Source organism: Labrus bergylta, chromosome 24, assembly GCF_963930695.1.
Source record: "Labrus bergylta chromosome 24, fLabBer1.1, whole genome shotgun sequence".
NCBI classification, from domain to species: domain Eukaryota; kingdom Metazoa; phylum Chordata; class Actinopteri; order Labriformes; family Labridae; genus Labrus; species Labrus bergylta.
Genome location: NC_089218.1, coordinates 7,835,536 through 7,861,358, shown reverse-complemented (window position 1 = coordinate 7,861,358; position 25,823 = coordinate 7,835,536). Strand labels below are relative to the sequence as shown.

General features: G+C 45.8%; 1 protein-coding gene across 2 annotated transcripts in view; it reads left to right on the top strand.

The window, feature by feature from the left end:
* pard3ba (par-3 family cell polarity regulator beta a) overlaps positions 1–25,823 on the top strand; it is a 155,214-nt gene that overhangs the window by 38,148 nt on the left and 91,243 nt on the right. Inside the window, exons 4-10 of one of the 2 annotated variants that reach the window (XM_065951802.1) lie at positions 1,860–1,975; positions 8,120–8,220; positions 12,625–12,711; positions 12,933–13,058; positions 15,145–15,611; positions 17,566–17,705; positions 18,712–18,840. In XM_065951802.1, coding sequence (XP_065807874.1) covers positions 1,860–1,975; positions 8,120–8,220; positions 12,625–12,711; positions 12,933–13,058; positions 15,145–15,611; positions 17,566–17,705; positions 18,712–18,840 — 1,166 coding nt within the window. Of the gene's footprint in view, positions 1–1,859; positions 1,976–7,884; positions 7,964–8,119; positions 8,221–12,624; positions 12,712–12,932; positions 13,059–15,144; positions 15,612–17,565; positions 17,706–18,711; positions 18,841–25,823 lie in introns of those variants that run through there. The other variant, XM_065951803.1, reaches the window with a different exon arrangement.

Below are 25,823 nucleotides of genomic sequence, written 5' to 3'. Positions count from 1 at the left end.
AAGGGGGATTTTGTTTTTTTTTAAACCTGGATTTTGTGAATATTCTGGGGTCAAAAAAGGATCCAGAAAGTTGTCGTTTCTATCAGAGGATCATTTTAGTTGGAAGCTGCTTTTGGACTGGAAAGCCTAAAACTAAATCTCTCATGACAAATGAAGTTTTTAAACAAAATGGGCTTTTTTGTACAGCCCGACCCATTAATTATCAGCTAGCAGCTTGTCTCCTGCCTTCAAATGATGCGATCTGCTGGAGAAAATCTAAACTATAAAATAGTTAATAATAATAAAAAAAAAATGACTACACAAACCTGAAGAAAACATCAGAAGACTCAACATGTGGACATAGTTTGAGCCATTAAAGAATTTGTTCTTGTGTCTGGGCGGGTTGGATTGACCATTTTTCATCTGTCTACGATCATACCCCCCCCCCCCCACACACACACACACACACACACACACACACACACACACACACACACACACACACTCATGCACTGCCAGTTGTTTCTTAGCTTCGTGCTCTCCTCCTCTGCTCTCTCTATTCTGACCACGTTAGACCAGGACCCTGTCTCTGACCCTCCAAAGAGAGATTGATTACAGGAAAGAAGAGAATTTTGTTTGCCTTCCCTTTCCGTGTCACTGAGATTTCGAGGTTTTCTGCCTCCCTCCCTTGCTCGCTGTCACCATCTCTGCGGGCTCCCTGTTTGTTTACCTCACCCTCTCCTTTATTTCTCTCCCCTGTCTTTATTTTCTCCTCTGTCAGGTTACATTTAAAAACAGCCCCGCTATGGGTTTTACATCCGCTACTACCAGCCTGCTCCCTTTAGGGTGGATATGAAAAACCAAGGCAGCAGAAAGATCCAAATTAGATTCTTTTGAATTGTTTCTTTGAGGATGCAGAGCTGCCCATGTTACCTCTCCCTTCCTCCTTTTGGCTGTAGGGAGTGTGTGGGAATATGTGTGTACATGTGTACATATAGAGGCCACAGCTGGTAAGATGAAAATGTATGGGTGTGGGTGTGACACTCTAAGGGTTGCGACTCTTTAAACAATGGCAGTCCTTCAAAAAAAGCCCCAAAATAAACACTTCTTCATTGTGCTGTCACGGTGTGTGATTTCCGTTTCATGTTTCCTTCATGTAACTGTACTTCATTGCCATATAGCAAATGATGCTTTAGCTGTCTTCTTGCAAAAAAAAAAAAACAATTAGGGATAATTTCTTAAAAGGAAAATGTGGGGAAAAACTGTTATCTTCTAGTTTGCCATGAAAAAAAACAAAACTGCAGTTAAATATTTTGTGGAAAAGGACTTCCAGGGTTATGTTTGAGTTTTCTATTCTTCTATCCACAGTCAGATCGACGCTTCCTATTCCAAATATGCATGGTGTAGAAATTATCATTCCTCCTCCCCCCCTCTCCCCCGTTTAATTAAGTTTGAACAGTTATGGATCACAAAGATTCTGAAAAACGGCTTCATTAGAAGCCTTCACCGAACATGAACAGACTTTTTTTTTTGCCTCTAGAAAAAAGCGAGGCCTCCTGGGATTTTACTTTAGTGGGAATTAGTTTTAAGTTTATAGATAGTCCTTTCACCTCCCGCTGCTGACATGAAAACACAAATAAGGGTTTCATACTTTGTAAATGGCACACCAACGCTATTTAACACACTTCATGTTTGTGCTGAGCAAGCCAGCTCTCTGCGTACTTTACAAAATCAGCAAATACTTAATATCCTGGTGATGTTAAATAACTTTCCTGTGCGCTGTTGTTGGACGTTTAAAATGTAATTAATTGTGCACATTCTTTATTATTTAGAATGTTCTGCTGACTCTCTCTCTCTCTCTCCTTTTTTTAACAACGCAGACACACCTCTTTTGGTGAGGAGCAGCAGTGACTCTGCCTTGGCCCCGCCCCTTGAGGTCAGAGCCACGCCCACCGTCTCAACTCCTGATGACTACAGGAATGAGTCGCCTGAACCAGTAAGTTGTAGTGGCAAAAAAAAAGTCGATATTATAAATGGGGTGGGATGCTTTGTTTCAGCTGGTCAGTTCAGGATGCTGGTGATGTTAACCAGCCAAGTTTCCCGGTCTGATCTACTTTGTAATTTCAATCAGATGAACTCAGAATCCAAATGTTTGAACAGAAGTAAGAGAAAATGGAAAGGACAGACATTTAGTTTAAAAAAGAATAACAGAGGGATGCACATATTACATTTGCCATTAGGTCTCTGGTGTGTGCTGTTTCCTCGTAGAAGATAAAGAGAGTGAGTGAGTGAGTGAATATTCCTCTCTTGGTCCAGCTTCAGGCCTCGGGCTGTACTTTCAAAAGCTCTGCTCTTCAAGTGCTCCTTCTCTTCCAAACATGCCGCCATTAAGGAGGACTTTTTTATTTTTATTTTGTTCGCTGCCTTTTGTGTGTGTGCGCGCACAGTGGACAACAGGGAGGCTGTGTTAGGTCACACTGTTATGTCAGTGTTTGGAGGACACGGTTCTCCCCCGTCGTGTTCGACACAGCAGTGACTCAGCAGCATCGAGGCATCAGCAGGCGGCGAGCAAACACAATGACAAAGCCCATATTTGCTGTCTGAAAAATGTCAGGCCTTGTATCCTTCAAACAACACTGAGGCGCCAGAACGAACAGGCTCGTTAAAGATCATTTAAAATGCCCCTTAGAGAAATTGACATCCCTTTGCATGATGCACAGAGAACAACGACTACCTGGGTTAAAGTAAAGTCACATGGTTGTATCACGGAAATGGACCTAGGGATCGAACCCTCGACCTTCCGTGTTGAGAGACGGCCGACTCTACCAACTGAGCCACAGCCTCAGCAAAACACTCGTCCTACTTTAATTTTCACAGGAGACAAAAGCGCTAATCCACCGACACAATTGATATTTTCATCCTCAGAAAGTCGATCTGATGAAGTGCATGCAAAATGCTTAAACACTGTGTGTGCTCAAATCAAGGACAACAGTTTGATACGGAGATTAACAAAGCTTCCTGCAACGTTGCATTTCTCAAGTTGTAAATGATCACAGTGTTTTTCGAAATCCTTCAGATCACCTTTAATCTACATTTTTAATTAGAGTATTTCATGTGTAAATGCAGCTGATGGCAGGTAATCCTTCAGTTTTAGAATATCAGCTCCCATAGCTGAAAGAAATGAACCCACACTCCTCTCCTCACTGAGTGGATTATATTAAAGACTGGTGCATGATAATGGAGGGGGTACAAACAGAGGGGCTGCTTGTCAACAGGCAAGGCAGGCGACTGCTTGGCCGCCCCCCCCCCGAGGGCTGACGAACTTTAAACAGCAGCAGTGGCTCAAAATGTGCACGTTTTGCAATGACAGTAGGAAACCTCCCTAATGGTGCCCCATCTGACAGCACTCAGTCTCGAGAGGTGACCGACTCTTATCAACGGAGCCACAGCTCGATGCAAAGATCTGTACGAGATAATTGTTTGTTTTACAAGTATGATCAACTGTGGACCGATTAATTACTTGAAGACTTCAGATCACAAAGCCCAAATTTAACTTTCAGAGGATGATAAAGTGAAATAGTTGCCTTGCTGTGTGTGTGTGTGTGTGTGTGTGTGTGTGTGTGTGTGTGTGTTTTATGTGTGTTGTCGTAAGGCTAGAAGTCCGTCACAGCTCTTGGCCATATTGAGTCTTGGCTCTGATGGACTTCTAAAGATCAATACACAATCACTTCATCCTCACTCATCCACTGTACCACTCCTCTGCAACCCCCTTATCTTTACACTCACCAACTTACAAGTTACACACACACCCACACACACACACACACACACACACACACACGCACACGCACACTTCTGTCCCCTTTTGTCTTGGAGGAGATATTGAAAGCTAGATAAAGAGTAATTAAGGCTGATACAGTGATAAATATGCGCCCTGCCCCTTTAATTGATTCTGCTGCCTGTTATGGTGGAGGCAGAGGGTGACCTGCTACACACACACACACACACACACACACACACACACACACACACACACACACACACACACTTTTCTTCATCTTTCTGTCTTTATAAGAAGACTTAATGAAACCAGCAAAAGGCTGAGCGGGGCTAAACGTGCAGTCAGCCTTTTAATTGATTCAGACCTCCTGCTGTGTACGTCCCTAATAAACGAGACATTTATCAGCGGTAACCGGCGCGTTCTTCTTCATCTCCTCACCCTCTCCTCTTGTCCTGCTTCCTTCGCTCTGCCCTCCCAACGTTTTTTTTTTTTTTTTTTTTGGCTGATTTTCAACACCTCGAGGTGCACTGATGCAATGCATGTTAACACAGCAGAAAGTCAGACTTTAATATGTTACAGTCTGTCTGCTGTTCCCTCAGCCGTGGTGTGAAAAGCCCACACTGTAAAGGGGAATTCTGGGATTTTTTTAAAGACATATTTAGGAGTGTAAATGACGAACAGGTGGGAAAAGTTTGGGAGCTGAGAGTCTGTAGCTGTGACATCGGCTGTAAGGCTGTATTTGAATCTTTCAGGATGAATCCACTCAATCCCCCCTACCATCAAGGGAAGTTTCCTTTTTTGAATCCGGAGACAGCTTGACCTTTTTTTCTCTTCAAAGCCACCAGACTCCATTGTCAAAATCAACCATTTAATAATGCAGGACACAGGAGTTGCTGTTTAACTTCGGACAGGAGCCTCTCTGTGGTGGAGATTGCATGTCCACCCCGTGCATGCACGGGTTCTCTGGTTTCCTCCCACAGTCCAAAGACATGCTCGTTAGGTTATTTGTGACTCTAAATTGCCTGTAGTTGTGGCTGATTAACTGGCAAACAGTCCAGGGTGACGTTGGTTGCAACTCGCCTCTCGTCCAATGGCAGCTGGGATCAGCTCCAGCCTCCCGCGACCCCGAACAGGAGAAGCAGTATAGATAATGGATGGATGTTGTAGTGGTGTATTTTCCCTGAAAGATTACAAGACAGCCATTTCAGCTGCTCCTACGAGCTATGGGACATGAACACCCCAATTATAGAAAAGTTGGACCTAGGTTTAAAAATAAAGGAAGTGCTCTTTGACTCAAAACTGAACAAGCAAACACAATCCTGACGACATCCTGAGTCTCCTCACATGATCATTCCTCATGCTAACAGCTGGACGCTGTGTGTATCGCTGTGTCCCTCCCTGGAGGGTTCTTCTGCGTGTGTGTGTGTGTGTGTGTGTGTGTGTGAGTTTGTGGTCTGTTGATGTGATGGATATGATGAGGGTCAAGGAGCACCGGCTGACACACCGAAGTTGTGATCCTGCAGAGTACATACAAACTCTCTCTCTCTCTCACACACACACACACGCTATTTTTCAACCACCTGACATGCAGCAGACGACTACAGCTGCGGAGAAAACACACAATAAGAACCACACACCTCATTACTCATCCGTCTGACAAAAACCACACACATACACACACTCACACAAACACCTCATCTCTCATAGGTGCTCACAGCGCTGTCACTCACACACACCTCAGAGTGCAAACAGCACCCCAAACACACACACACACACACACACACACAAAAACATGCATGGCAGTGTGCAGCACAATAACAGAGCAGACAACCTGTTAGTCGTGCTTAGACGGGCTCCTCGACAGGTCTCTCAAATTATTTTCGTGCGTTTGTCCTGGGACCACAAAGACTGTCACTTATACGTCGCTCCGAGAAAGAAAACAGATTATTTTGAACAAAATAACTACAAGCCAGAGTTTCTTCAGAAAGGCTTCTCGTGAAACCGCTGAAGTCCATCACAGTTTTCATTCTGAGAGCTTTTTTGACTGTATTCAAATGGAAGTCATTGTTAAAGGGGACTGTTATATGTTCAGGTTTTCACAATAAATGGGCGACGGTCGCTCGAGTCTGTCCCAAAACCAAAGTGCGGACCAAATCTGGAAATTGCTCTGGTAGCTGGAGAGGGTGCCAGATCACTTCCTGAGCACTGCTTAGCTGCTCTTGAGCAAGGCAAGAAGCAAAGCAAGACAAGGCAACAACGGAGAACGTCCAGCAGAGGTCTGCACCTCCGAGGTCGACCATGGGGCGGTGCTAACGAAGACAATTAGTCTTTAAAAACAAAAAAAAACAGCCTTAAAATGTCTCCCTTCAGAATCCACAGGATATTTAAACACGCCACGTTTTTTTATTTGTCCTTGCACGATAACCACAAAGTCAGTAGATAGACTCATATCTTTGGCAAAAATAAAAACGTTTAAATTTGGCGACGTTTGGATCTACTATCAGGCACAAAAGGCTGAGAGAATTTTACAAAACCTGCACTGATTGAGGGCCAGCTTCCAGATGTTTAAATCTGTACTGAATTGTAAGCCGTTAAAAATAGGTTTTGAGGTTTTATTCACAGCCCTGGCTCCTAAAAACAACCAGAAAACACAGTAGTTTTCATGCATTGTTTGTGCCTGTGGCGGCATCAGTGCTGTTAGTAAAAGTGGCTGCATTGTGGTGACACAGGAAGCCTTCTTATTGCAGTGAGTCGTTTATAAAGTCATTCAGAGATGAGCATTTAGACGTATAAAAGAGCTGTTTGTGTTACCCACCTATCAATAAATGACATCCATACAGTATGATCTCCTGCATGTGATCTTTGTATTACACCATTACAGACTACAGCCGAGTGGGAGGGATGCTTATGGCTCTAGTGCGTCGTCGTCTTTGTGTGTGGAGATACGAGCAGTGCGAGCTGATTGGCCGAGCAGCAGCGGGGCGCCCGATGCACAGAGCTGCTGTTTTCATGTCTGCGCGGACGGGGAGTGTTCTCAATCAGGGATTAGACTCACGCTGGGCATTATGTCGTGATCCCTTAATTTTTGAAGCATTAAATAAAAAGGTTTGTGTGTGTGTGTGTGTGTGTGTGTGTGTGTGTGCTTCTGCTTATATACAGTAATACTAGTAGTGGTTTTTCCTGTTATGCTTCATGGTGAAATCCCTGTAAAACTGGACATACGGCAAGTGCAGATGTGTTGTTGAGTGTGTGCATGTGTTCACCTGCTCCCCTGTGTGTCAGTGATGATGACCTGTGTGTGTGTACTGTGTGTGTGTGTGTGTGTACTGACGGAGGAGGAGAAGCCTGTGTGTGTTGGCTAATGGCATTGCAGGGAAGATTCACAGCCACAATAGAGCCTCCAGCTCCTCTTTTCTGCCCCCGCACACACACACACACACACACACACACACACACACACACACACACACACACACACACACACACACACACACACACACACACACACACACACACACACACACACACACACACACACACACACACACGCTCTATTGTGGGGTAATCTCACACTGCCCAGATAAGTGGGTCACTATTTGTACTGGCAGCATGCGTGTGTGTGTGTGTGTGTTTTCATAAATAACCATTATTTTTAGTGTTTTTGCAGCTCTGCAGTCACTCAGTGAAGGTAATATCTGCAGAGAATTTATGCGTGGCTGTGCACGTCATAAAGTGTGTATTTACTCTGTGTGTGTGTGTGTTTGACAGAGGGTCCATCGGGGAGTTGTTGGCGGGGGGGGGGAATAGCCAAGGAGCGGGCTGGTGGGCGGGAGCTTTTTAGCCATTAGTACTGGTGACACAATGAAAGTGACAAGGCAGAAGGACCTAATTGCACCCTTCTTGTCGTCAGCGGTTTTGGGGGCAATTTGGCTCTCCCGCTCCTTGAGTGTGTTTGCAACAGTTTGAGGCTCTTCCTTACCGTCTCTCTTTCCCCTCCGTCGTCTTTTATTAGTTTTCCCCCCGTGGGGTTGTTGATTTTGTCGACTTAGAGCCTTGCCTGACACTGGGGCAGAGGAGGGATGGAGGGAGGGAGGGAGGGAGGGAGGGAGGGGGGAGGGAGAGGGTAGACAGATAGAAATGTACACAGAGTGAAGGAGGGACAGCAGCGTCCGGCCGTCGTTCGCTCTTCGCCGTCTGCAAAGGGTGATTGATTGCGGCATTAGATTTTTTTTTTCTTTTTTTTTTCTGATTGGCGCCCGGCTGCCTCAAATGCACAGACTTTCTCTTTGATTTGTGTAAAGATATAGAACTCAAGCTTGACTGTTTGTGTGTGTTTTTTTTCCCTTCTTCTTCTTCCAGGAACTCAACCATGTTCTGAAAGGAGCGTTGGAGCGGCTGCGCGTAGAAAACCCCCCTGCTCAATACGACCCCCCTTCCAAGATGAGCCAAGTGAACTTCAGGTGAGAGTGGGTGTGCAGGTGTGCGTTCGAGGACGCTCTAGACACATCACATCACACCGCGAGCGAAGAACGCTGCCGTGATGGAGACGAGGATTAACACTCACAAACTGTCTTTGTTTGACAGCCTGACACTGACGGGATTAAACTGTCTCGTGTTTGTGTGACACCGTGTGTGTGTGTGTGTGTGTGTGTGTGTGTGTGTGTGTGTGTGTGTGGCTGTTGTTTGTGTGTTTGTGCTTAAACAGAGGTGAGTTATGAACAGGTTTACATCTTCCACCTTATTGGTTCCTGTGAGTACACACTCTAAGTAATGTTTACTCCACTTGTTGTGAAAGTATGACGACAAGGCGACTCAATTTGTTTTGCAGTGAACAGACACAGCTCTGTCAGTCATTTTTTAAGATGTGGTACTCGTGCCACATTAAAGAAAAACATCTTGTTATATTACGAGAATAAACTGGAAATCTTAAAGGGATACTTCACCCATTTGCTTTAAGCTTTGTATCATTAGAAACCTCCGTATTTCTTGTCTGAAAAGCAGCCTCCGATGACGCAAAAATTGTCATTTTGCGTCATCGGAGGCTGCTTTGGCGGTGGTGAAATTACATGGCTAGTTCCTCATGTTTTCAACCCACCTATAGGGGGTGGGACCTCACTCCCAGAATCTAAAAGCAACTTTGCTTCAGACCACCATGCATCCTTTAAGGTTCCTTACAAACTGTAAAGCTCTGACTCACCGGTGTGAGTCGTACTTTTACGCTGGTTCACCTTTATACTGTATAAGGCAATACTTGGTCTGCTTGAACACTACCTGTGTGTTTCTATCATTCAGGAAAGTACCGGACAGGATTCATTATCAGGACATCTTCTTTATACTCTCACTCAAAACAGAAATTGTGAAAAGGGCTTTTGTGTGTTCAGCATCCTCCGCCTGCACGACGACTTGAAACTCGAGAAGGGGGAGTTTGTCTTTAAGACATTACAAGTAAAAAAAAAAGTAGTCCTGAATCGCTTGTAATGAGGGGAAACTGGCTGCAATCATTTCAGACACTATTAGCTACACTCACCTGTCAGGAGTGTGTGTTTGTGTGTGTGTGTGTGTGTGTGTGTGTGCGCAGGTGAATGAATGTCCTGAATGTCTTTGTGTTTGTTTGTTTTTTGGGCACTTTGCTTCCAGACGTTTGGCATAATGGAAGCTTTATCTTTGTTTCTCCAGGTTGTCAGACATGCAGCTCCCACGGCAACGGCTAAAACCTCAATCAGAGCCCTTCACTTCTTAAAGTATTGAGGGGTAAAAGATGATTTCAGAGCCGGGTTCTGCAGCCGAGTGATTCTCCCGATTGAAAGTTGTCCTATTTAAAAATAACTCTGCTTTGGCTGAAGTGACAGATGGTGATTTCTCAGCTTTTTACAGTGCAGCGGTGTTTTGACGGCGCTGTGGTACAATGGAGGCATGGCTCCCACAGATAGTTTGCCGCGCTAACAGATGGTTGGCACGTGGAGGAAGCCGCGGTGAGCGAAGCGAGGGCGCGTTCTCAGTGCTGTGAGTTTGTTCTGTTGATGTAGAGGAAGTCAAGCAAGAGTGGGAGCTCCATCTGTCTCACTCCTCATTGCTCTTATCATGCGTCCCACCGTCCCTCACCTCTCCCTGCCTTTTCTCTCTCACCCCCAGTGGAACCACAGTGTTTGTGTTTCTGTCAGTGGGATGCTAAAAAAAAAACGGGTGAGCGGAGCTATTCTGCATATTAGCATGCAGCGCTAACAAGCCACTGCTGCCTCTGATGAGCTTGTTTGTGCCGTCGTTAGTTTCTTCAGTGGATGTAAATGGAGTGGAGCTGAGTGTGTTTGTGCCACACACACTCTGCGAATACATCATTCAGGATCGGCTTTGTACCTGTGTGCATGTGAGTGTGTGTGTCCTGATTGTTTACCCAAGCAAGTTCACTGAGTGTGTGTGTGTGTGTGTGTGTGTGTGTGCATGGGTTGTGCACATGTGTAATTTAGACGTTACTGTGTTCTCTAATAGATGTAAATGTGATGCATGTGTGTATCTGTGAATTCAATTTAGAGGAATGTGACTGATGGTGTTTGTGAGCATGCAATAGATGTAGCAATAAGAATGCAAATTGTGTGTGTGTGTGTGTGTGTGTGTGGGTGGATGTGTGTGTACTGTACCCTGTGTGTGTGTGACCCTGGTGGAGGTTAACGAGAGCAGCACGACAGTGACAGAGGAGTGTGTTCTAATGATCCCAGCTAGTCCTTGGGCTCCCGTACGGCGCTCATAAACCTTGAACTTCTGCAGGCTTTTTGTTGTCAGAGCCGCTTTCATTTTTGCATTAACAGCCGTGCAGGGGGAACTTGTGCAGAAAACAACACCTGCATGTTTCTCGGGCCTCCAACTGAGCTTGCTCTTTCAGGATCGTTCTTCTTTACTGCTCCACAAAGCGGGTTCAGAGGATGAAGGAGGGGGGAAAAAATGGATGGCTCTGCTGAGAATGTTTAAAACAAGATCCAAAACATTGCAAGAACGAGTTGAATTCTTTTGAAAACATGTCTCAGGATGACTAGCTCAGATGTAGAGCGCTGGAAGTATTTACGTCGTCTCATAGGAAGGAGGCCCAGGTACTGTCTCCTTGTAGAGGCTCCCTGTGTTGTAATGAGACGAAGGCAGCATGACCAGATGCTGCCTTTCTGGTTCTCAGGCTCCCAAAGAGTTCACAATGCAACCATCCATTCTCTTCCGCTTATCAGGGTAAGTCAGCCGAGGCTTCCTTCTCCCCGGCAACGTTCTCCAGCTCCTTCTTATGGATTTCAAGGCATTACCAGGCTAAACAGGATATATAACTCGAGCTCTGGGTCTACCCTCAGGGTTTCCTCCAGAGTTTGACGTGCCCAGAAAACCTCCAAAGGGAGGCGTCCAGGAGGCATCCTAATCAGATGCCCAAAACCACCTCAACTGGCTCCTTTGGATTACCAAAAAAAAAAGTTTCTCTTGAGGAGTTTTCAGGCCAAAGGGTTCTTGGGACTTTTTGAAGAGGAGCTGTCCACTAGTGGAGTTCCCTGAGAACATTTTGATTCTTAGTAGTTTGCATGGACAAGATTGTTTACCGGTACACAGTGGGAAAATGATGATTTAAAAAAAGTGCACAATTCAGTGCAAAAGGTTTGCAAACTCTCCTCCACAATCAAATAAAAGATTCCTCAGATTTTCAATTTCCCAAAATCTGAAACTCTGCAGTGACTAGTGCAATTTTTTTGTGGCCTTTTATGCCTTGAGGGAGAGGGAGAGGGAGAGGGAGAGGGAGAGAGAGAGAGAGAGAGAGAGAGAGAGGATTCAAACCTTGGACGTCCGCTTCGAGGACTACAGCCTCTGTACTTGAGCAAACATACATTGTACACCACTGAAATGCTGCAGCAATCATCCTTTTATGTAATATGAAAAGCAGAGTCATTGTCTTTTTCTTCAGTCGTGTTGTTGTTGTTGTTTATCTTTCTGTTAAAAGGCACAGTTCAGGACTCTGCAGAGATTATTAGAGGAGCTCATTGTGTTTCATCTTGTGATCTGCTCTCCTCTGTCCTTCTCTCTCTCTTTTTTTTTTATATCGCCTGCTCTCGTCTTTTGTCCAGCGGCTAGATTGGGTATTTGAGGAGCAGGTTCAGATAAGATTCAGAGGCGCCGACCTCCAACACACACTCCCACAAAGACACACACATTTTCTGGAGAACCTGTAAGCTCATTGGCTGGCCTATCTGTACGGCCTGGAGGAAAATGCAAATAGATTTTGGAGAGAGACTGGGAGCGTGTGTTTGTGTGTCTTACTGTTTCCTGTATTTGACGAGCTACTCTGAAAGTGTGATGAGCTCGGCTGCCAGTTAATCTGTATGAACTTAAACTTAACACAGTGTCTTCCCCCAACAAATGACTGGAACTAATGCATGTTCCTGCTGCAGTTTCATTTGCACATTACTTAAACTATTCATTATGAAGTCTATAAAAGTTCAGTCAGTGGTAAAAGTTGTTCACAACCCGACTCTGGAGGCCTGACGAAAACAAGGGAAACATACGGTTTAACTTGACGGTGCAAAAGTTGATCACCAGAAGAAGAAAATCAGCTGGCTCCACATGAGTCTGTATGCAGAGGTGATGACGTCATGTATTTGTCCTTAGCAGGTTCATTTTGATACCGCTGAAATCGTCCCCGTCTTGCGCTCAGGTTGATGAAGTTTTTGCCAACCCTGCTTCACTTTCTGCAGAGAGTGAAAAACTATTTGATTCACGAAATTAAAGATAAGGTTGCACTAATGATGCTCCTGCCACTCTCTATTTCTATATTTAGGATTTGCTATGTCCTGGTTTTCAGTGTCTGTAAAGAAGTCTCTGTGCATGTGTGTTTTTTTTGACAGCTCCATGACGAAGTCGGTGGAGTTTCCAGCTGACTGGGGCCCTCTGGGTATCCATGTCGTCCCCTACTGCTCCTCTCTGAGTGGACGGTAAGCGCACACACACACACACACACACACACACACACACACACACACACACACACTCTCATAATTAATGTGACTTCCATAAGGAAAGGCAGATGGCAATGTTGACTTATAGACATGCATAAAGAATTCAAGCGCTGCTGGCATGCAGTCATCTAAGTGTTTACCTCCCTGGATTCATATTGACTCAGTGTGTGTGTGTGTGTGTGTGTGTGTGTTTCAAGAACCCTGGGCCTCCACATTAAAGGCATCGAGGAAAACAGCCGCGCCAAGAAAGAGGATCTCTTCAAGGAGGACGAGTGCATCGTTCAGATCAACGACACGCCGCTCCAGGACAAAACCTTTGCACAGTGAGTATACTCCATACAGATTCCGGGGTTGAAAGCAGCCATTGTTGCGCTGTTTTACTTTACAAAAGCTTGTCATGTCATCCAATCAGCTTTCACTATTCATTAATAAATATCTCAAACTTAAAGCTCTGAATGTTAGAGTGGTGACCTCATCTTCGCTCAGCATTTCCATTTTCTGAAGTACACACTGTTGTCACTGAAACAACTCTTTATCCTCTCAGTGTTTTGGATATTTTGGACACCAAACACATACCTCAGAGGTGCTAATGAGCTTCTGTTACACTTTGTCGACCCTGATTTGTTTCCCAGTTTCAGGGCTATGTTGCATGCGTTAGAAGGTATTATTTCACACATGCGTATATACCTGACAGTAATCATAGGCCAATCCTTACAGCAGAACCTTCTCTAGCTTCCATTTGACTTAGAACAAGATCATGTGCTGCAAAATGAACATGATGCCCCGTTGAAGTAGACTTGAAACTAGAGAGTTAGACGACAAAGTAATCAGGAAAATGTTTACTGAGGCAATAAATCAACTTTGGAAGTGAGCTCATTTTCTTTCGCAACCATTTGAGTCGCCCCCTGCTGGCCGTTAAAACGGCAGCAGGGTGAAGGCGGGCCCTTGGCGGCATCATTGTTGAAACGAGAGTCTGCGTCTGCTCTAAAGACGAGAGGACCTGCTTCAGAGTCGTTAAAGTGATTGATTCGTCCTCGTGAAATTGACAGGATGCAGTCAGTGAGATGATTCCGTCATAGAGAAGAAAAAGAAACCATTCTGTCGGGTCTTTTTTTAAATCTATAAAAACAAGCAGTCCTCTTATGATTGCAGAGTGAGGTTTCTCTCTCTAACAAAGCTGAGCACAGATTATAGCTTGACCTTAAACCAATCGAAACCAATCCTAGAAATAAACGTCTTGTCTTTTTTTTTTTTATGTGTCAGGGATGTAATTAGAGGCTAAATAAAGCCCCAAAAAGGCAGAACAATAACATCTTTCTGTGTTTGTGTGCCGTGTACTACCTCTTGCCTGCCACCATTGTTACAAGATATCTCACCTGCCGTTCAGTTTGTCTCCTTTATCAGCAGAGACAAATCCCTCTCATTGTGTGTGCCTTTGCTATCTCTCCACCACATCTCTGCTTTCTTTCTGTTCCTTTCCTAATTTTCTCCTCCCACACCTCCTCGTCCCCGTCCTCGCTCTATTCTCTCCGTCCTCTCTCTGTGTCGGAGCTGAATGGGGTTGTCTGTGCTGTGTGGATGTTGTTGCTGATGGTAGTCTATTAAAGCCCGCTGTAAGGTCTCTCCCACATCTGACAGGGACCGCGGCGTCCCAAACCAGCTGGAGGAGTCACTCCGTGCCCGATCCAAATTGAAAACACAGCTCCATTTGCGATGCACAAGCCGTTCCCCTTCTGTGCGCCGCCTGACTTTCTCCCTCTTTGTACTGTTCCTCCAGGCAAATTGCCACTGTTGGCTTAAGTCTTGTGCTGCGTGAAGTGCCACAAATATGATCATTCTAACTTTTTTATGACTGAAATGGGATTATTTGATCATTCAGATAGTTTAAGGAGGACCCTGATATTAACAGAGGCTTGAAAATAAAACAGACTGCTTATTATTCAATCTGTAAGATGTAGATTAGCAGGCGAGCAGGTCGTCCATGGAACATTTTTTTCAGGTTATTGCACGGCCCATGCACAGAGGTTTTTTGTCCTCATGGCAGCAGCCGCGTGTTTGGCCTCGACCGTCGCCGCTGCATGTTATCGCCCACTCTCTCCTCCCAGCATTTCCTGTCTCTCTTCAGCTGTCCTGTCTCATAAAAAGGCATCAAAAGGACCAAATATAACAAAAAAAAAAAAGACAATTTAAACCATCACCAACAAAGAATATCACATCTCAAATACTATTCTGCAGACACATCATCTCCTGCAGGATTCACCCGGTGTGCAGTTCATGTATGTTCTATAATCTACATGCTAACAGGCTGTTGTTGAACTTTCTTCTGCCTGAAATCAAGAATAAGACAGAGATGTATGATTGCGATGTGACTTTTTTTCTCATTCCTTCATTTGACCTTTCCGTCCCCAGGTCTCAGGAAGTTTTCCGCCAGGCAATGAACACGTCCTCTGTGCGTCTAGAAGTCGTCCCGGTGGGCAATAAGCATCGCTACGAGAAGAGCCTCATCGGGCAGCTCTTCGACGCCAAAGAGGCCGCTGCTAAAGCGAAGAGTCCCATGGTGGTCCCGGCGAAAACGGAACCCCAGCCGGAACCCAAACAAGAGCCCAAACCGATCAGCAGACTGGAAGTGAGGCAGCCGGATCCGCGCGCGAAGACCCCGGAGCCGTCTGCTGCGATAAACACACCGCCTCCATTGCCTCTGTCCGGGCCCGTGGAGAGGGTCTCCCCCGCACTTCCAGCCAGAGCAGCGAGCGCGTCACCGTCTCCCAACACCCGCAGCCAGAGCCCCCTGACCAGTAAGAGCCCCGTTGTGTCCAGCCTGGCCAACCTGGCCAACAAGAAGGGAGGCAAGAGGATCAAAATCGACCTGAAGAAAGGTAAAGAGGCAGCCTAATACTGTTCTGTTTGATACTTGAGAAAGCTCTCTTCTTGGTTGTTAACTATAATCACCATGGTTGCGAGGACAACACAGTCCGACGGTGGTGGCTGGGGCGTCAGGGAGGTCAGATCCCCTCGCTGAAGGTTGGGGGGGAGCTCCGTCTCGAGCTCGGCCTCTGCCTCTTCTAACACACTGCGACAGCGAACGGCGGCGTGAGCCTTAAAGTCTCTCATGATTTAAATTTCACATTTCAAAAAGAGCAAACAGAAAATCATTTCGCAAAGCTTGCATAAGGTTCAACTCACACACTCCTATCCCTTCCTAGATAGTAAAAATGATCCCCGGTCTTTTTGAGGGTATTTTAGCTTATTTTTAGTTTTCTTCCACATTTCTTTTTCTTATCTCATAACAAGGGAACTCAAATCTCCTGAGCGGCTCATTTGGAAATTCTCGATGTGATATTTCCCCCTAGAAGACAGATTTATTTGAGGTATCGATTTTTGGAAAGAAAGAGTTCCATATAAGGCTCATCCCCCTGAAAGAACATTAAGTCACTATTGAAAGTAACTTTCCATCGTGAAGACATTTTCCATTTCTTAAGGATAACCTCACAGACCATGCGTCTGTTTTTACCTTTTAGGTTTTAACCCAGCCTGAATCAGTCTGGCTTGCCGGCCGCCTTATCTCTTATCCCTCTCAAACACATCCGTGCAGGAGCTGCTGATGTGTTGATAACACTGGAATAGCTTCTTTGGGCTGTGAATAGGCTCTGTTCTAGCAACCTGTAGTGTTACGGGGTATTGAAAAGGATTGCTGTAATTGGGCTGCGTGCACACGCCCACACACACTCGCTACAGGTGCCCGGAGAAAAAGCCGGAGACACTCAGATGAAAGGATGGAAGAAAAATGGGCTTCACACTTTTCAGCTCTCTCCGCCTTTTTACCGTCTCTTTTTGTTCCCAGCACCTTTTCCATCCCTCCTATTTTCTTCTCCTTCTCCCTCCATCTTTCCATTGTTTGATTTTGTTCCCCCCCCCCCCGTCTGCCTCGATCCCTTTCACTCGATGCAAGATCAGAGCGGGGGATATTATGGGGTTTCTAACACCCTCTCCCTTGGCAACAGGCTCTTTCTCTCCCTGATTGACAGGCGGTGAGGTTTTAGGTGCGCTAATGTAGGGCAGGCAGAGGCTTAACTGGGAGACCAGATAGCATCGCTCACCGCCTTTAGTATGCCACGCCGGCTTTGCTCACACACACACACACACCCACACACCCACACACACACACACACACACACACACACACACACAGAGCGTGGCACATTTCACTCATGGCTTGGGGCTTGTGAGGCCGTGAAAAAGGGAGAGGGTGGAGGCTCTGGGGGTTGATGGCTCATGCTTGTGTGTGTGTGTGTGGCCCCTGAAATACACACAGACACACTTGTAAGTGTATACACACAGATAAAACCAAGCTCACACCCACAAGGAAAATCTTTGTGGAAATCACGTTGCATCCCCAGGGAGGGAAGCTAGAGAAGGGAATAATATCTCTCAGGTTCTTCGCTCTCTCTTACCCCCCCCCCCCCCCCCCCACCCCACCCCCCCTGCCTCCACCTTCCTCCCATCTTCTCCCTCTGCCTCCCTTCATCAGCCACCGTTCGGCCTGCTCACACGTGAAATTAAAGGCAGAGTCTGTCTAATCCGGCTCGGAGAGAAGCCTTCTCCCGGCAGCTCAGAGGATGAGCCAGGCAACAGCCCCCCCCCACACGCCCCACACGCTCCCTCTCTCCTCCAGAGGAAAGCAGACTCTTAAACAGAAGTTAATGTGGTTTAAGCTGCTCAAACTGTGGACCAGGTTCATCAGGACCAGAGAGGGGAGAAGTGAACAAAAAAGGAGGAAAATCTAGAAATGTCATAAAGTTAATGACTTAAAAAAATCTTCTTTTCCTCCAGGTGCAGAGGGTCTGGGCTTTACCGTGGTAACCCGAGACTCCTCGGTCCACGGGCCAGGGCCGATCCTCGTGAAGAACATCCTGTCCCGCGGTGCCGCTGTGAAAGATGGCCGCCTGCAGCCGGGAGACCGCATCCTGGAGGTACGATTTCCAAAAGTGACGTGTGGTCGTTTTTTTTAAAGGCACAGCAAGATTACAAAAAAAAAACAGTCAGCACAGCACAAAATTCCTCCTGTTCCACAGATCAAACCTGGAACGCAAAAAGTCCCCCGTGTCACAACCAAAGCTAGAACAAAAAAAAACATGTAAATGTGTATTTATTGGATTTGTTTGCATCCATTGTTATATCTTAAACTTGAAGATATTAACCACATAGGCAAATACATTCTTGAAAAGTATGATGTGTGGCCCCTCTGACATGTTTACAGACATGTCAACATGATTCTCTACAGGTGAACAGGTTATCTGTCATGATGCCTATGTGACTCATAACCCGCCTTAAGCTAAACTTGCCATTTTCAGTTACGGAGGATAACCCGAGCAGCTGGAATATAAAGCCTGTTAGAGCCACGGCAAACACTGTACTGACTTGTAGATCTTCGGTAAACACGACCCCGTCGAATTGATCCTGCAAATCCTGAGTTGTTTTGATCCACACTTCAATGCATTTCAAGTTATAAAACCTATTTTATGAGCACGGAAATGCAGAACATGAAGTATCATATGTCGCTGACGAAGCAGTGGGAGCAACTTGGGGATCCGAGAGGATGCGAGAGCTCAGGAGCTCCCAGGGAAACAAGTGATTATAACATCATGAATGGTCAAATTCAAATCCTTATATCCTGCAGATGAACACATTTCTACTGTAGAGTGTTTTAGGTCGGACTTCTTTCTACAGAAGAAAAAGTCCGCTTGAAGTTTATGAAGAACGCCTCAATATTGTAGACTGACAACCTTTCTGAAAACCATCATTAGAAGTGTTTCTTCTTCTTCTGCCACTTCCCTCGAACTCTCTAACATGTTAAGCGTCGTCCTCTACGAGTGTCGTTCGATTGTGTTATTGAAGCTCTGCCAGCGGATCACACACCTGGCTTTAATCTGCTCCCCTGTGCGTTTGCTTTATGCCCTGTTTCTGTTCGGTGCGTAGGTGAACGGAGTCGAAATGACAGGCCGCAGCCAGGAGGAGCTGGTCGCCATGCTGCGCAGCACCAAGCAGGGGGAGAGCGTGTGTGTGGTGGTGGCGAGGCAGGAGGACATCTTCTTGCCTCGGGAACTGGTAAGAGAGTGTGAAGATGCAAAAAAACACACAGCTGGCTGAACCTCCAGAGTACCCCCCCACCCCCTCCCCGCCCCCCCCCCCCTCCCCCAGCCACTTCTCTCTCTTCTTTGCTCTGTCAGCTTCTCTCTCTTCATGGTCGTCACTCTTTCTGTCTCCTCCTCCTCCTCCTCTTCGTTTCCCCTCTTTCCTTCCTCCACATTGTGCCACTTTTTCCTCTTTTTCTCTCCACTTTTCGCTCTATGCCCTTGTGCCTATAAACACCACACACACACTCACACACACACACACACACGGACGCACAAAACAAACACACCCAGAGCACGCTCCAGCCCTTCCTGTCCCTCTTTGGTTTGTTGACACAGCCAGTGCACGAGGAAGTCGCACATATGCCACGGCAGCCCTGCAGGAAACGTGCAAGCATGTCCACGCATGTCGGCACGCTGCAGGTTTTAAGTGGCCGTGTACCTGCGGCCGCTCACAGAGTCACAGGTCAACATCAGGGCTGAGGAACCAGGGACATTTTATCAATAAACACCCACACACACACACACACACACACACACACACAGTACAGGTGGCCTTGTGAAAGTCAGCCGCTCTCTGTAAATGATGTTTTGACTCTGTTCTCTCCCCTCTGTCCTCTGCGGTTATTCTGATGATTCCCTTTCCGTTACTTCAAAGAGGTCTGAAAAAGGCGCGCTGGGCCCTTTGTAGTGACTGCTGCATATTCACACCTCGAGTTTTGCTGCGCACACACTCAAGCAGACAAACTCCTTAACACCGAGTCCTTGATAAAAACTTGAACACTTGTGCTCACACACACACACACACACACATACACACACACACACAGTCTTTAAACATCCAAGTTACTGCTTCTCAAAATAGTTTGCCCTCATTAATGGCCCAGCAGTCTTGGCATAACAAGTGCACTTTGAAGAGCCTCTACAGTTTTCATCTAACACTTGCTTGTATTTGTGCATTAGAGACTTAAAGAGAGAGAGAGAGAGAGAGAGAGGGAGAGAGACAGAGGGAGAGGGAGAAAGAGAGAGAGAGCGAGGCAGGCAGGCAGGCAGAATGAGAGAGAGCCTTCACTCCTGTCTCTGTTGAAGTTGTCGGTGCCCCCTGTGAGATCTGGCCCCCTTATCTCCAGCACAGTCCTCAAACCTCAAAGACGGTTTGATGTCCCCTAAGCGCGCACACACACACACACACACACACACACGTATATATACCCTCACATATTTACAGACATAACAACACACGGGCACTCTAGAGAGTCTGCGTCATTGAATCTAGATGTGCGAACCCTCAAAAAGCAATGGATTACATAAAAAGCACAGATGCAGTAACTACCAGAGAGAGAGAGAGAGAGAGAGAGAGAGAATTCCAGCTGCAGACAAGGGCGATCAACCTGCAACGATTTGCAATACGAAAACATGCTGCAAATGTAGGTACAGATGCAAATCCAAAAACTCATCCAAAAGTCCAGAAAAGGAATGCGACGTGCTGCAAAGAGATGTTTGTGTCTTATTGTAGAGACAGGACAGTGAGTAGAGTAGAGATTTTTTTTTAAAGAATTGTACTTGAATGTAAAAGTGAGGGAGACGTCTCTGCATTTGCAGAACGATTGATGTTGATGCAGTTGTTGCTTTATGCTGAGCGAATCTTTTTCATTTTGCATTTTTCTTTTGGAGTTTTGCATGTGCCGGTGTATTTGCATCACCATTTGAGCCGCCGCAACATCAGTCGCCTCTGTCGGCCACCTTGGATAGTTCATCATCATTCAAACTAGCCAAATGAGTTACATGCAAGAGCCTGCACACACACGTAATATACACACCAAACACAGCTACACAACGAGGGAACGCATCCCCTCCTTTTTTGAAAAATCTTCCTTAAAAACACAAAAAGAAGGATTGCGTCCCTCCCTCTCCTCCCTCGCCCTGTTTTTTTAAATTGCGCCACTTCTTCTCAAGTTGTAAATTGTTGTGGAAATTCACGAGGAGCGCTACGATTTAGTCGCACAAAAGATGTAATGATGATGGAGGCGCATTAAGCCGACGTGGCCATCTGCCGATCCCAAAAAAATGTCTCCTGTGTAGGTGTCTTGTCTGCATGTCTGCCTGGCTGCACATAAATATTCATCACGGTTTTAGTTGCTTGTGTCATCTTGTAAAAAAAAAACTGCCGTTATGTATCCACAGAACCACGGTGGTATTTGTTAAAAACAGAAGCATCAGATGCAGATCAGCAATTCATTATCGCACTTTTACATGAAGGATCGGCTGAGATTAATTGGCTGAAAAACAATTCAGAGTTTTCCTTGAGTAACCTCGCTGTTGCTGCCACAGATAATTAATCCACAGTATCAGTTTATTCGCATAAATCAAGGTTTAACTCGCTCCGCTTGATGCTTGAGCTGTTCTAATATGAAAAAACAACAACGTCACTTTGGATATCTGGAACCATTCATGACACATTTAAATGAAATGATCTGTAAGTAGTGGCTGATTACCTGATCACAATGTGATTATGTGCCTGCAGGAGGAAAGCCCCACCTGCAGGTTTGAACCGAAAAAAAAGCCTCTCTTAAAATCTCACCCACTGAAGAAAAGTTTGCTCATGCCTTTTTGTGTATCCTTTAAAACTCCTAAACAGGTTAAGAGATTAACAAGAAGCCGGTTAAAACGGCTCGATTCAGCTCAGAAGCGGGTATATATTTTTAGAAAGGTGTGGGTACGGTGCATGACAAAGACTCCAGAGAGAAAGTATCAGTCAAGGCGGTATGGAGAGAGAAAGAGAAAGATCATTACTCACAGGGTCGCGTCCTTGTATCCAAAATAATTAAATTTAACGTCTGACTGAACCTGAAAGTGACACTGAAATAAATAAGTCCAGGGAAGTTGGCTGTCATCGCTGAAGAGGAGAGTATTAGTAACATTCAGACACTTCTGCACATTAAGGATGAAGTGTGTGCTTCAAATACCGACAAAGCTCTTTCATAGTTACTCCTGTCAGAAACGGGGACAAAGCTCTGCAGCTCCATTCACATGCAGTACCTCTCACGAGGCCCTGACACGCCGGGCAGAGCTAAAACTAGGGCGACGATGGCTCGCCGACGGTTCCACTACGACCGACGGACGACGATCTCCTCGGTCTTAAGCAGCGGTGACCAGTTTGGTAATGCTCAAAAAATGATTGCGAGAACTGTAATTGGTCCCAAATCAGAATGTTGATGACTTAAAACTCTGAAGCTCTTTCAATTTCATCTTGCTGGAGACAAGAATGCATTCACTAAATGTCATGGCAGTGCGTCCAAACTCAATCTGGATATTTCCGTCTCAGCTCAAAGTGGCGGACAGACCAACATGCCGAGGAGTTCTGCAGCGACATGTCTAAAAATAAGTGAGAGAAGAGGGTAAAATGACTGAGTTAGGTTCTTTATTGCACAGAGGCAGATTTTTAAGTGAAGGACACTTGGAGAGTAGAGGTCAGTTCATCATGCCGGATGCAGCAGCCCTGGACATGGTCAGATTTTTTATTTGTTTTTGCCAGAAGATGCTTCAGAAGTGACTGACGCAGCAGTTTGAAGCGAGGTTGAGGTTTTCTGCTCTTCCTGCTCAATCCTGCTGCCAACCTACAAGATTTATATCCTCTCCTCCAGAAGTCATGTAGTCTTTTTTTTTTTATTTTTATTTTTTATCCCTCTTGTACAAGTAAAGTAGACTTTTAGCGGAAGTAGCTGAACTGCTGATTGATTAGTTTCAATAGAGCAGGTATTGATGTTTCATTGAGCACATGTGGTTGTGTGAAAGCGCTCGGTCGTCGGCGCTGTGAGGCAGAGCGCTCTCATTCAGTCAAAAGAGCAACAAAAGCCATTCCGAATTAGCCACATGGTTAGGGTACAAAAGGAGGACGCTTTTCTAGCCCGTCTCCTGTCCTCTCAGAGTAATTAAAAAGTGATAACTTCTAATCATCACAGTTTCATTCCTGTCAGCGTTTCTGCGTCTCTCCAATCCCCAGCGCTGTTCTCATTATTTCACCGGGCCTCGCTTTTTTTTCCCCTCCAGAGATTCTTCGTGATGTGGAGTTTTTTTTGTGGGTTTCAGCCGGAGTGGATGTGCGTGTGTTTGTGTGAAGGGGAAAGCTGCAGGATTTTGAGTTCTGCCAAGGACAGGATGGAGGGTCAATCTGCACATGCTGACCCTCAAACCTAGGCACAGATCACAGGAAAGGAGATCTCGTCGGGCAGAGAGTGACTTTTCTTTGTTGCCGCTGCCTCTCTTGTCTGTCCCTCTTTTTTTATTCCAGTTTGAAGCTCGTCTTCCACCACTTTCCATTATCCCCCCCCCCCCCTTCCCCTCCCCCCAATAACACCCCAGATTTATCCCTCAATCAGTCATTAAACTTCCCTTTCTCTTCGTCGCGAGGTAAAGGTGTAAAGCGGGGAAGATGCAGACATTAAGGCGATTAATTGGCAGCTCCGTCGTCGCCTCCGAGCACGCCGAGATCTCATCTTAATTGAATGTCGCTCTCACCGCTAATCCCACCCGCTTTCAAACCCCCCATTTAGAAATCCTCCTCGACAAAAGCCTCTGTGTAATCGCTGTGTATCAACCCCCCCTTCCCTCTTTTTCCTCGCCACCCACCCTGGGGTAGGAAAAAGCTCCTTTTTGTCTCCTCATTTGGGGAGGGTGGTCTCTCCCCTGGCTAAAAGCTTGTTAAAGAGCCATTGCTAAAGGGCTCGTATTGAGGGGGAGGAGGGGGTCACGGAGTGGAGCCATGGGGTCTCAGACACCCGGGGGGACACAATCTGCCCCCAAGGTAAGAGCATTAAAAGGGATACTGGAGAGTGTGCGTGTGTTAGGACCACCGCTGAGATTCACTTTGTTGTGTAAATAGATCGGAATCAGCAGCGAGAGGCATCGTGAGACTTTGCTGTTTCATAACTTTCCAATATCCTCCCGGCTTTGATGAAGCCTCCTTCACCTCGTGTGTTATTGCAGCTCGATCACAGAGGTATTTAAAACCTCCCAGGTTGCCACCTGAGTCCTCTCAAGTGTCTCTCAAGCAGGAAGTGGCGGATTGTCTTTGTAATTCCTCCGGTTTTTGAGTTGCAGCGCTCTGAAACGCCTTGTTGATAAAAATAAGCCCCGACTCAAAAGCCGTCTTGGGTTAGACTGAAATAGAAATGGCTTCCATGACTTTCCAGGGAAGAATTGTGCTTCATTTTCTTGTTATCATCACTTCAAGAAAAGTGAACATGAGCCCTCAGCTGAAAGACGATCACCAAATGTGTTTTTGTCGACTTAAGAAATAAAGTTTAATTGGTATTTTGATTTATATTCAGCAGCTCCACTTAAACAATGTGTTTCATTTTTTTTTTTTTTAACTTTACCAGGATTATCTGACCCTCCCTGTGAAGAATGACATGTTGTATTTTGAAAGGTAGAGGAACAAAGCCCGCTTTTATGCACCGTACGCAAAGCACAACCAAACTTTTACATATATGGCTTATATATCGGATCATTGTCTGAAAATGTTTCTCTGCAGAAAACAACTTTTTAAGGCAAACTTGAGGGCAGAAAATTGCTAAACGGTCGATTTAAGGTTATTTGCGAGCGCATTCCCCTGACAAATCCTTTCGGAAACTGTCGCTGCAAAAGATTTTAAAATAGCTCTTTGACTCCTTTTTTGTAAAGGTTGTAAGCGCTCTGTAAGGCACCGGGTGATGATGTCATCATGCAGCTAATATCTGCCGCGCTCTAATTAATACTCACTCGGTCGTCGTCTGTTTTTAATGACTAAACACCGTGGGTGAGATCGGCTCCTTTTGAGCGCCTTTTGACTGTGATGCAGACACCTTCCAAGGTTTATCTCGGCGACTGGAGCTCTGACTCACACTGTGGAGCGGAGTAGCCCCTCTTGGCCTTAAGGTCTTCTAACAGGCTGCTGTTTTAATTAAGCACCTCGACGAAGCGGTCGCAAGAGCTGACAGACCGAGAGACAGAATGCGAAGGGGACGGAGGATCATAGCCATGTGGAAAGTGTGAGCACCCACAACATTAGACCGGAGGACATTTTTGACTCCCACATACTTCAGCGCTGTGCCAAGATGAGAGGGGAAACCTGAACATGGATTCTCTTGATTCATTTGGCGGGGTGATGTGCCTGATGTAAGCCTCAGCAATCCTGGCATTGCTGTGCGGATCTTTTACAGCTGTGACAAGTGGCATGGCTGCTATATACGTATTCTTCTCGGGCCTACATAAGCTGTGATGTGCAATCAATGAAAACATCTTCAAGTGCATTTTATCCTCATGTACCGTGGCCTCTGTTTTGCATGTGATGTTTCTGCACTGGTGCTTGCAAAATGTAAGAGCAGACATAGCCTCTTGGTTTCAAAGTTAAGCTAATGCAGAACTCCCTTCAACCTGTTTTTTCTTCCTAAGCGCCGGTAGGGGAGCCGAGCTGCTCGACTGGCAGCAACAAAATCTGACAAAACCCAAGAAGTGTCACCATCTCTTCAAACTCCCTCCGTCCAGCAAAAGACACAAAGCATTTCCCGCCTTAGATCACTGCCCTACCCTCATTTTTTGATGATTGCACATTGCTTATATAAAGACTGCACTTCCTCCACTGCTGCTCGTCATTTTTAGGAACTCAATCCGATGTGTAAGCTTTTTTTTTTTTTTGATGAATTTGTGTTTTTTATTCTTTGCACTAATTCCTCCAGATTTGCCTTCTAGCTTCCTCTTCTTTGTCTCCTCTAAATCCTGAAATAAATCAACTCTCCGTCCGACTCTAGTCACAAAGAGAGCAGGAAAATAAAGGAATCCGTGCGTGCACTCACACCCTCTTCACCCTCCATCCCCTCCTCTTTGAAGAAAAATAAAAGCTTGATATGGAGGTGGTGCTGAGGCCTCTTTTTCTCACTGGGTGACTGAACCTGACATTTTATTCCTCCTGCTCTCCAT